This window comes from Saccopteryx bilineata, chromosome 8, assembly GCF_036850765.1.
Source record: "Saccopteryx bilineata isolate mSacBil1 chromosome 8, mSacBil1_pri_phased_curated, whole genome shotgun sequence".
NCBI classification, from domain to species: domain Eukaryota; kingdom Metazoa; phylum Chordata; class Mammalia; order Chiroptera; family Emballonuridae; genus Saccopteryx; species Saccopteryx bilineata.
In genome coordinates, this window is record NC_089497.1 from 85,552,446 (window position 1) to 85,565,272 (window position 12,827).

The window sequence follows — 12,827 nt, forward strand, 5'->3', positions numbered from 1 at the left end:
AAGACAAAGCCAAATGTTCTGCTTTTTTGAAATAAAAAAGCAGGATTTAATTTAATAAAAAAGAATTCCCAAAGTGCATGCTTTTATGTAATAGAAAAGGTTATGCAGAACTGTAGCTCTTTCATTTACATAATAAATATAAATTTATTTTTGTTTTGACATGAGTTGTGGGACACTGTTCATAATCACCCTAAAAAGCTACTACTGCCTGACCTGTGGTGGTGCAATGGATAAAGTGTTGACCTGGAATGCTGAGGTCACTGGTTCAAAACCCTGGGCTTGCCCGGTCAAGGCACATATGGGAGTTGATGCTTCCTGCTCCTCCCTCTTCTCTCTTTCTCTCTTTCTAATGAATAAATAAAGTCTTAAAAAATTTAAAAAGAAGCTACTACCTACCTATCAATATTAGAAGATAACTAAATGTGGCATATTAATAAAACACTATATTGTAAAGATAATGAATAGTCAACAAATACAACTATAGATTATTCTCACAAAGGTAATGTTGTAGCCAGATACAAAATAATATACACTATGTGGTTTCATTTTGGGGAACAGGCTTGAAAAGACTCAGAGGAGGTGCTGATGTCACCAAAGACATCACTGAGATGAGAAAAGAAAGGGAAGAAGCATCAAGTGAACAGAAAGTCTCCATAATTCAGCTCTTCACCAATTCCAGCTACAGACAGCCTATTCTAGTGGCGTTAATGCTGCACATGGCTCAGCAGTTTTCTGGAATCAATGGGGTAAGTTTAAGAACATTCCCTACTTATTAAGAGCAAAGTGAATTAAAATAGAGCAGGAAAGGAGTATAAGTTTAAATGGCCAAAAGACACTTTGAAATGTTTACATCACATGTCTTAACACAAAAATAATAAGTGAGCATTAATTTTCTGTCTTGTTTGATATGTTTTCTAAAATTAGCTTACAATTTTTAAATGTCTATATTCAATAGTATTATATGTCTATTAAGAAGGTTAAAAGGCAGAAGTCATAATAAATATAAAAGAGGGAAAAAGAGAACAATTATATCAAAGAAAAATAAATTACCAAGGAAGAGGCTTCTAGAATTGAGTATCAAATTTAACATTTAGCCTGACCAGGCAGTGGCACAGTGGATAGAAGGTCAGATTGGGACACGGAGGACCCAGGTTTGAAACCCTGAGGTCGCTGGCTTGATCATGGGCTCATCTGGTTTGAGCAAGGCTCACCAGCTTGAGCCCAAAGTCACTGGCTGGAGCAAGGGGTCACTCGCTCTGCTGTAGCCCCCCGGTCAAGGCACATATGAGAAAGCAATCAATGAACAACTAAGATGCTGCAATGAAGAATTGATGCTTCTCATCTCTCTCCCTTCCTGTCTGTCTGTCCCTATCTGTTCCTCTTTCTGTCTCTCTTTCTGTCTCTGTCACAGAAAAAAAATTAACATTTATATTAGCTTAAGTCAAAAGAGTCTGTGGTTCTTCCCATCTAAATGAAGTATACCAGATATTCAGGTGCTAAAAAGTTTCTGCCATCCAAGAAACTTGCACTCTCTTTAGGAAGACAGCACACACACAAAATAATCAAGAGAGGGAACTGATATTTGGGGAGTGAGGGTGGTTGAAAAGACATGATTGAAAAACGTGCTGAGTAATAAACTTGCTAGATTTGGTGTTTCAAAATGAAAACCTTGTACCATGCAGACTAAGATTGTTTTACTGGCAATCAGCTACTACAAGAAAATAATTAAGCATTTATTAAGAAACTAAACAAAGGAGATCGTATATCCCCTTTAGTTGCTGTTAAAAATGTGATTTGGGCTTCCTCTGTAGCAAGCTAATCTCAGACCACAAAGGACACTTTGGGAGTAGCTGGTGATTGAATTGAGCGGAGACCTGGGGAAAGCAAAGAAATCCCTATGAGGTGAAGGAAAAAGAGAACTCACTCTCACTACCCAAGCTGAAAACTGCTCTGATGCGGTCTTCATCCCGTACTAAGGGTCCTTGGTGTTCATTTTTATCTAATACTGCTTATAAGTTTGGGGCTCAGACACCAAACTGCTGTCCCCTGTCTCAGCTGCTGCATAATCAACAGCACAATGCTTCATCTCTCTGCACCTCCCTGACTTAGCTTCCATCCCAGTGCCCGACTTAGAGGCATCCAGCCTGAAAACAGTGGGAGAGTGTGCAGTGTGCTGTAAGCCACTCCTCACTGAGCATCACCTGCACAGTCCTCCTGCATCAGCTACGCCTGCAGAGGAGGATATGTTCTGTGGGGAAGGGATGACAGAGGATGATAGAACAAAAAATGACCTAAACGACTGTTATAAAGTCAAAGTGTAACTAAGTAATAAAGGCTATTATGGAGGTTGTGAGCAAGATTTCTCCATCTCCATTGAGATTAGTGGAAAATTTTGGATTAAATGGCATAAAACCAGAACTCTCATGCACACAGTGAGAGTGTAAACTGACTCTTTGGAAAACTGTTTGGCTGTATCTATCAATGCTGAGTGTATACATACTGTATTGGCCAGCAAGCCTATTCCTAGGTGTGAATGTATGAATATTTCACTGAAAGGATTGTACTAGAATGTTTTCTAAAATTAGCCTACAATTTTTATAGTAGCAGTGTTCATAATTACACTAAATGGCAACTACCTAAATACCCCTCAGTAGTAGAATGGGTAACTAAATCGTAGTATATTAATACAATAAAATACTATAGAGTAAAGATACTGAATAGTCTACGTATACAGCTATAGGTTAATCTCACAAAGGGAATGCTGCAGCCAGATAGAAAGTAATACACACTACATAATTTTATTTATACCAAGTACAAGAGTAGGCAAATTTTATCTACAATGATAGAAGTTGAAAGAGTTTCCTTGAGAAAATAGACATTTGGGTGCTTCAGAGAAAACAAGAAAGGATTCATTTCCTAATCGGAATATTAGTTATACAAGTGAGTTCACTTTGTGAAAATCAATTGAGCTGTACACTTATGACATGTGCTATTTTATGTTTTATACCCTAACAAAAAGATCTAAAAAAAATTTTTTGTATTTTTCTGAAGTGAGAAGCAAGGAGGCAGAGAGACAGACTTCCGCATGTGCCTGACTGGGATCCACCTGGCACACCCACTAGGAGGCGATGCTCTGCCCATCTGGGGCATTGCTCCATTGCAACTGGAGCCATTCTAGCGCCTGAGGCAAAGGCCATGGAGCCATCCTCAGAGCCCGGGCCAATTTTGCTCCAATGGAGCCTTGGCTGTGGGAGAGGAAAAAAGAGACAGAGAGGAAGGAGAGGGGGAAGGGTGGATAAGCAGATGGGTGCTTCTCCTGTGTGCCCTGGCCAGGAATCAAACCTGGGACTTCCATACTCTGGGCCGATGCTCTACCGCTGAGCTAGCCGTCCAGGGACAAGATTTAAAATTTTTTTTAAATAAAAAAATACATATGCAGAGTTTTCAGCTAAATATACCAGAAGCTTTAAACACTGAAGGAAAATTGTGGGTTTTCCTTCCCTAAAATGAGAAGGTGGATAAAATCTTTAGGAAGTTCTAGGCACCATGGTTACATAGAAACAACCAAAAATAAACCACTTAAGATATTTATTGTTTTAAAGTCACCAGTGCTAGGCTTGTTGATTAAGGTTAGACTGTTACTACTTTGCAGATCTTTTACTACTCAACCAGCATTTTTCAGACAGCTGGACTCAGTCAACCTGTTTATGCAACCATTGGAGTTGGTGCCATCAACACAGTGTTTACTGCTCTTTCTGTAAGTAAAATACCCAAGAATATTCTGCTTATTCCTCAGTCCAGAAATGGAAGTAAAAAAAATTTCTTTAAGCCTGTGATCTAAAAGTGATAAATGATTTATTGTCTACATGCTCTGCATATGTAAGACCAAAGTGGGTCATGGGAAGAGTCCTATATGTGAATAACAAACCACTGTATTGAGATTAGGCATAACTGAGCAGGTTATCTGGTTCTCTCCAGTTGTAATTGTTCTATCTACTGGCATGGAGGTCATTAGTCACTCATTTGTGGATTAATAACTTACTGGGGAACACGGGGACTTACTCCTTAGGTTTCTTTTCTTTTGCTTTATATTTCAACCCCTTGGGTTTAGCCAACAGTTTGTCATTTCCCTCAGTAGTGGGTCTTGTACCTAGATTCCTCTCCTTCCATGGTTGAAATTATTTTTTTTATCCTGATGTCTTAGGAAAACATTTAAAAATAAATAAACATGGTCCTCTCAATTAGTTAGCTAAGCTTCTAGTAAAACCAAACTCAGATAATTCTTATGAAGTTAGGCCGTTGGGCATATCTTCCAGGTAGCTCACAAGGTCATGGCTCCTTGTATGCACGTCTTATGTGGTATTTTGATAGGATGGAGTAGAAGTAGTATATAAGTTGAAATGTTATTGTCATTTTTGAAATTTTAGTTTTTATAAATGTTAAATGTTACTTATTCTTTAAATTTTTTTCCAACAAAGGGAAGAGGTCATATACTATCGTAAGACTGAATAAGGAAAGATCCAGTATCTTAACAATAACATTTAACATAGCAATCTAAAATTTAAAGTAAACAAGCAACAAAAATTTCCCAACTAATGTAAACTCACTCTAAAATTAGGGCAATTGGGCTTATTTTTATCTTAGAATGCAAGATGTTCAAAAACCTTGTACTTTTCCATTTTGATCACAGTGCTATACACAATATACTTTAGTCACTTGTTTTTTATTCTCTGCAGATGGACTTTTAACTATTACCTTAGGGTGGTCAATAAATTATAGCCTGGCCACCTAGATCAAAAGGGAGCTTTGTCCAGACCTTGGAAAAGCGGGCGAAGAACAAATAACAAGGGAACACCAGTGGGTCTGTAGGGAATGCCAGTTCAAGCCAAAAGGTCACTCCAAATCAATAAAGGCCTGGTACTAGGATGCAATCCAAGGAAACTGTTTGCATTCTCCTGTCTCCTGAGATAATATTTTTTACACATGCTACTTCAGCATATTTTCCTAAGATAGAGATTATGATTGAAACATTTTTATCTGTAACAGGATTTGCTATGTGAAGCATCAAGTTGTCGGATTGAGTAACCCAAACTCTAAGAATGTCTGCCAACCCTGTTGGAGTGGGAAGAGTTGTTTTGAAAGAAGTATCTTGATTATTTTAAATATAATTTTATTGAGTTCATCCTTTTATTCTGTAAGAGTTTTTGAGTGAGTGGCATAATAGAAAAAAAACCATCTTTAACAACTAATTACAAGTAACATTTAAATATTTTAATTATATGTATTTTTGAAAAGTTAAAGCAAAACAGCCCCTCGGTTACCCAGTTTCTCTCCCCCAAGTTAACCAATGTTACCGAATTCCATGAATCAAAATAAATCTATGCAAATAGAACTATGTACTGATAATATATTAATGTTTTAACAATTTGGAAGGAACACAAGCAGCCTTTTTCTTAGTGAGTAGTTGGGAAAAGAGAAAGACTTTCTGAACACCACTTTAAATTATCCTCCATATCTCATGTTTTCTTCCATACTTATGAGCCAGTAGAAGAGAGCCTGCAATCTTGAGAGAGAAAACCAAACAGGAAGAAATATGGAGGGAACTGGGAGGCAGATGTGCCTAAGGGGGAAGCAGCGACTGCCAAGTTCTAAGTGGGCTCCCAAGATCTGAGGGACAGACACTGTCTGGGGAAAAGGTGAGAGTTCAGATCAGCAGCCTCACCAGCCCCTGGCCAAGTCTCACCCTGTGTCACATTCCTCCCTGCATGTTCACCTGGTCTCAAGAAGGGAATCTGACTCAATTTTGAAGGCATGTAGTTATAGAATTTATTATCTATTAGTAATAATTATTCAGGAACAGAAAAAAACAGACATAATGAAAGCCCTTGCTCCTGAAGAAATGCTTCTATTTTCCTGATAGCTTGACATGATGTTATCAAATCAGCTTTGAAAGTCATGATTAAAAAGTCAAACACATATAGAGAAATTTCATGAACCTGAATATTTTTTCTCGTTCCTTCTCAACAATTAAATCACTCCAGGATGCTTTGCTTAGCATCCTGAAGTGATTTGAAATGGATTACAAAATGCCTCTGAAATGAAAGGGACTTTCACTGTAGGTAAAAAAAAAAAAAAATATATATATATATATATATATATATATATATATATATATTTCTCAGGTATTTTCAGAGCCAAAGCTCACTATACTAAGGGTATTTGATTGCTATTGATCTACTGGTAGATTGATGAACCTAGCCAATTTACTCACCAAAGTGAGAAATTATGACAGGTTTTTATATGTGTGTGTGACTCACCATCCTTGGCAGTATTCCAAGGATCAAGCAAGACTCTATCCAACAAACTGTGGCCTTGGCTAATTGTAAATCTTAACCATTAATGCAAAGGTCTAAAAGAATCAATGACATATCTCCTGACTTAGAATAAGAAAGCACTTTAACCTTTTGCTTTAAAGTCTTACCTTACCAAATGGAGAATACCTGCCCAGCACCAAGTACATTTAGGCACACCAGAAAAATGGAGGCATGACTGTTTTGGTAAAGTGATCAAATTCCATATGTTGCCAGGTAAGTGGTCACAATTCAACTTCATTCTCAGTAAGAAAGTTAAATGAAAATAGTTGATACCTCAGTAGTTGTACAGTTTCAGGTGTCCACATGCAAAAACTCCCAGGAGAGAAATTAATATCATTTTTATGTGGAAACTTTATATTTTAAACATATAGAAAATCTATTGGAAGAGATCTAAGATGCATAACCTCTTAATATTGTACCCAAAGTGATAATCATAGAATGGAAATAACACTATAGTTCTTTCTCTGGAATGTCATGGTTAAATCAATGTGACTATAATGAAGCAGGTATTTGTCAATGACTTGTAGTCACTCCCCTTCTCATTTCCACATCAGTAAGATGAGATAATAGAATTGCCTCTCTCCAGCTTTATAAATTAAAATGACATCTTTGTCAGTAAAAATTATGTAAGGATCATGCCTATACATTTAAAACTTCCCCAGGTATTCCTTGTGGAGAAGGCAGGACGACGCTCTCTGTTTCTAATTGGAATGAGCGGGATGTTTGTCTGTGCCATCTTCATGTCCGTGGGACTTGTGCTGCTGGTGAGTTTGATGACTGCACTGAGATTTGGGGTTACCAAATTATAGCAATTATTCTCCAGGTTAAAGTGCTTTGTATGTCAAAATGACTTATGAAATAAAACCAGAGGAACAGCATATAATACAAAGGAGAAATGTAAAGAAAGAGATAACTAGTTTGGGGGTTTTAGAGACTGAACATCAAAAAGGGAATTTCACTTGTTATGCAGGGAGACAGTGCATCTAATGGTCAGAGTGCAGGCTCTGGGGTCAGCCCCAAACTGGTTCCAGTGCTGCATCTGCTACTTAACTGCCTATGTGACCTCGGGCAAGTATGTGGACCTCTGCAGCCCAGCACCCTCAGCTACTACTTCACATGCATCTTACCTAGCAACCCAAGAATTAGTAGGAGCAAAGGTCACTGAACCCTCACCTGACTCTTTCACAGAAAAAGAGTGACTAAGAATCATAGAAAATCCTAACCCAGAGAATTTCCCCATGACAGATCTCAAATGGTTTAACGATGGCTTGGACTAGAATAAACTTGTCTCCAGGTTGAATAACATGTATTGAATTGCATGTAATCATCAGGAAGAGAGCCATGTCAACACTACACTCAGTGGGTCTACTTAACTAAAGGAAGAAGCAGCCAATGATCCCAGTTCTACTTTTGTTTTTGTTTTGTTTTTTCCTCAGAATAAATTAACTTGGATGAGTTATATAAGCATGGTAGCCATCTTCCTCTTTGTCAGTTTCTTTGAAATTGGGCCAGGCCCCATCCCCTGGTTCATGGTAGCTGAATTTTTCAGCCAAGGACCTCGCCCTGCAGCTTTAGCAATAGCAGCATTCAGCAACTGGACCTGCAACTTCGTTGTGGCTCTGAGTTTCCCATACATTGCGGTAAGCAGCCTAAAACAGTGCATATTTACTGAACCAGAGATAGGGTTAAACAACTGCTAACTGGGCCTCTGTTTGTTCTCCATGCAGGACTTCTGCGGACCTTATGTGTTTTTCCTCTTTGCTGGAGTGGTCTTGACCTTTACTGTATTAACATTTTTCAAAGTTCCAGAAACCAAAGGAAAGTCTTTTGAGGAAATTGCAGCAGAATTCCGAAAGAAGCGTGGCTCAGCCCAAGCACCAAAACCTGACATGAAAATGAAATTCCTCAGAGCAACAGAGACTGTGCAAAGATAACCTGCTTTCTGACATGAACAGAAAAAAGAAGGAAGGCATGTGGGGTATTTTTCTTTTTTATTGAATTTATTGATGAACGAAGTTATACAGATCTTGGAGCACACTACAACACAACCTCTGTATACTGTATTGTGTGTTCACCATCTCAAGTCAAGCCTCCACTCATCACCATTTGTCACCCTATACCCTGCTCCACCGCCCACCACTGCCACACCCCTCAACAATCACCACCCTGGTATCCATGTCCATAAGGTTTTTCTGTTTCTTTTTTTGTTCAATTCCTCCAGGCCTCACTAAGCCCCCCAACTCTCCACACCAACAGCTGTCAGCCTGCTGTCTATCTAAGAGTCTGTATCTATTTTGCGTATTAGTTCATTTTGTTCATTAGATACTACATATGAGTGAAATCATATAGTACTTGTCTTTCTCTGACTGGTTTATTTTACTTAGCATAGTGATCCCCAGGTCCATCCACGCTGTTGCAAAGGGTAAGATTCCCTTCTTTTTTACAGCTGAGTATTATTCCATTTTGTAAATGTACCACAGATATTTTTATTCACTCATCTACTGATGGACACTGGGCTAGGAAGTGTTTTTAAGTGACTATTCTTTGAGAATTTTATATCTATATCTTGCAGTATTGTTTTATTTTTTTAAGAGATTTTATGGGCTCTGATCAGTAATGGCATCAAATATTACCAAAGAAAGTTTTCTTTAAAGTTACAGACTCTATTTTTGATAGTAAAACTCTATAATTAAACCCAAAAGTCTAGCTCATTTTGCTACACTAAAGAGCAAGGACATTCTAATGTTACTAGTTCTAGCCTTTATAACAGTGGTAGTCAACCTGGTCCCTACAGCCCACTAGTCATGGTGGGCGGTAGCAGAGCAACCAAAGTATAAATAAAAAGATAGATTTTAACTATAGTAAGTTGTTTTATAAAGATTTACTCTGCCAAACTTAGTGAAAATCCGACATAAAGTACTTGGTAAGTGATTATTATTATATGCTTTAACTTGCTGTAACTCTGCTTTATAAATTTTATAAAGTAAAGTTACTTCCCTACTTTATAAATCACCATGACTGTGGAACCAGTGGGCGAATAGAAAATTTTACTACTAACAGAGATACAAAAGTGGGCGGTAGGTATAAAAAGGTTGACTACCCCTGCTTTATAAGATTCTGAAACTGAAGCTGTTTCAATATATCATATTATTACTTTGTTAAGCATGTGATTAGAAACCTGAAGATACAATTAATATTTACATATTTAAATCTGATTAAGTTGGAATTTTATTATCCACAGACCTCATACTGAAGGATATGGGGCTAGTGATAATAAGATTCATGGTAAAACTGATAATTTTCCATTTCTCTCTTTCTCTCATTTTTTTTCTTGTGCATTGGAATTTGCATTTTGTTTAAAAAATTTTTTTTCTGTATTTTCATGTGGAATGGTTTATCGAGTATATTAAAATGTTTGTAAAAATAAACTTTTATTTTTTGGTAGACTTACTAAAATCTTACAGTACTTGGAAAAAACAAACAACATTTTAGTTCCTTTGGTGACCAAATAGTTGTGGGGTTTTTTTTAGATTAAACAGTAAAAAAGTTTCACCTGGTAATATAGCATGAGTTATCAGTTAACCATGAACATTTATTATAAACCTATGTTAAAACCAGTTCCTTGTTAGTTACACCCTTTGAGCTGTTTTGTTTTGCCTTTTAATTGAGCACAGCCTGGTTTTCTGAGCTGTGTTATAAAATATACTCAGTGAGAAGCCAGGCATTTGGTATATCTCCTCAAAACCCAGAAAATGAAAGCAGTCTAACTTAAGAAATTTGAAGTAAAAGATTGCTGTTTGTTTAAAAATGTTTTCTGAATTACTGTGTTTCTAAACAGATTGAAGAGGTAGGGTTGGGGATATCTGAGGGTGGGCTCTGGAAACTTCATGAATGCTCAACTTTAGACTTGACAAAAATCCTTGTTTATTTTTCCTGGAAAGTCTGGATTCCCTAATACAAAATAATCATTCTTTTTGACATTTCCCTCTTTGTCTTAGAAGTATACAGCTGCTATCTAAGGTGTTCTGTTGCAATTGCTACCTTATATTGTGCATCAGCTATGTGCCAGGCACTGTTCTATGTGCTTGAAGGCAAATTGAAAATACACTGATGATTAAATAAACTTTCACTCACAGTCAATTTTGCAACTATAGAAATAACAGTACTGATGGATACTAAAGTCTTAGCAGGAAGCTCTTTCCTCACAAAGTGAAGCACTGAATCAATCACCTTTATGTTTGCTCTAACTGACATGAAAAGACTCAGCGCTTGCTTTTCTGTTGTTGCTTACCATTATGGAATTTGGCCATCCCAGTAACAGAATTGCTTCTTCTCACTTTGACTAATTTTTATTTCCTTTGGGCCACTATGGGATAAACTATTTTCACTTAGTATTTCAAGACAGTCCAAGTGAGCCTAAAGAGTTCAGGAGACCTTTGTGCTGAACTATGAACTCTAAGGATTAAAATGTAGGGACTCTGAATAGTGGAGCAGGAAAATAGCTATCTTCTGGATGCTGATGGCCTTTGAGAAACACAAAGTTGCAATGATAAAAAAAAATATGAACATTTTTATAGGCATTGATTGTGATTTAACCAAATCATTACTCCTCTTCTCATTTACTAAGAGAATAAAGTAGTAAAGGTTTAATAAAGAACCCAAAAGACCACTTTAAGTTCTAATTAAATACCAGAAATTCAGACTCTGAGTTTTCTGCCTCAGAAACATTTAAGTAATTTTACATTGTTTTCCTTTCATATTTTTTTTTCTGGAGAGATACTACTGAGGTGAAAAGAAACACGAAAGTGAAATAAGAAGCTGTTAACACATCCTTTGTCCTTTTAGGACAATGAAACTAGCTAACCAGTAAAAACTCCTAGGTCATCAATGGTATACCTCATAATAAATAATAAAATTGGCACTGACTATTTAGATTCAATTCTAGGGAAATTAAAGGGGAGTTTGAACACACTTTTTATAGAACTCTATCATTTTTGTGGAAGTGATTTCATACTCTGATGTTCTTACATATGTGAGGATTAAATGTAAAGTACTAAGCAGAGTGCCTGGTACAAAGGGGATACTCAGTAAGTGTTACTACAGTTAGTGCTCACAGCGACACTATTAAGGTATAGGATTACCATATACATAATATAGTCTCAAATTTATAATTTAAGATAATATTCTCCTATTATAAGCAACAATCTCACAAAGACAAGGGAAGGTAAAAATCAGGGGAAATTGGAGGCTATGTAGTTCCGAAACCCATACTTGATATTTCTAAGTAGGTTAGAGTTTTTATTGTATTTTTAAATTTTATTTTTGCTTAAGTTTTTATTTTTAAGAGGCCTGCATGCAATATTATTTCTTTGAATAATACTAAGTACAAAACAAAATACTGTATATTATATTTAAATGTAAGTTAACACAACTATCACCACAGGATACACCTGAACCTTCTTAATAATCCTCAAAAATTGCAAAAGTTTATAAACTAATGTACATGCATAAGCTACTTTGTAACGCCGGCTTATTGTTGGATATGTAGCAAATAAAGCGATGTCAGGCAATATCTTGTGCTTACAGTGTCATAAGTAGAGGTGCTGAGTAAAGTGTTAAAAATACAATTTTTCATTACAATTTTGTATCAGTGACGTGAGAAGAAAGGGCTTATTGCAAACCACTCTGAGCCATCTGCTCATGTTTTTACTAGTAGCCTTGTTATTTGTTACATATTAGAAAGAATTATGCTGGGGAAAAAAAAATGAGTTTTAGTTAAGAGTATATATGCACTATGGCTTTATGTTAATAAATATATTTTCAAATGTTTAATGTTGTTTTATTTTATATAGAAATATATTTAAGAAACTTAATATTGGACTACTGTATATACTCACTTTTTCCCCAGTATTTTTCCAACCCTCAGTGTAAAGACAATATGTGAGTTACTTTTTATTTTTTTAAATCTTATTTTTATTAATTTTAATGCAGTGACATTGATAAATCAAGGTACATATGTTCCGAGAAAATATCTCCAGATTATTTTGACCTTTGATTATGCTGCATACCCCTCAGTCAAAGTCAAATCGTCCTCCATCACCTTCTATCTGGTTTTCTTTGTGCCCCTACCCTCCCCCCACTCCCTCCCTCTCCTTCTTCGCCCCTTCCCCACCCCTCCACCCCACGCCCTGTTACCATCTCATTCTTGTCCATGTCTCTAAGTCTCATTTTTATGTCCCATCTATGCATTGGTTCATATAGTTCTTAGTTTTTTTCTAATTTACTTATTTCACTCTGTATAATGTTATCAAGGTCCATCCATGTTGTAAATGATCCGATGTCATCATTTCTTATGGCTGAGTAGTATTCCATAGTATATATGTACCAAAGCTTTTTAATCCACTCGTCCTCTGACGGACACTTGGGCTGTTTCCAGATCTTCGCTATTGTGAA

General features: G+C 36.6%; 1 protein-coding gene across 4 annotated transcripts in view; it reads left to right on the forward strand.

Moving 5' to 3' along the window:
* The window catches only part of SLC2A2 (solute carrier family 2 member 2), a 34,247-nt gene extending 22,041 nt beyond the window's left edge, over nucleotides 1-12,206 (forward strand). For all 4 annotated transcript variants that reach the window (XM_066241248.1, XM_066241249.1, XM_066241252.1 and 1 more), the window contains 5 exons: nucleotides 559-746; nucleotides 3,653-3,757; nucleotides 7,037-7,138; nucleotides 7,811-8,014; nucleotides 8,102-12,206. In XM_066241248.1, coding sequence (XP_066097345.1) covers nucleotides 559-746; nucleotides 3,653-3,757; nucleotides 7,037-7,138; nucleotides 7,811-8,014; nucleotides 8,102-8,308 — 806 coding nt within the window. In that variant the 3' untranslated portion in view covers nucleotides 8,309-12,206. The remainder of the gene's footprint in view (nucleotides 1-558; nucleotides 747-3,652; nucleotides 3,758-7,036; nucleotides 7,139-7,810; nucleotides 8,015-8,101) is intronic.
* The last annotated feature ends 621 nt before the right edge of the window (nucleotides 12,207-12,827 follow it).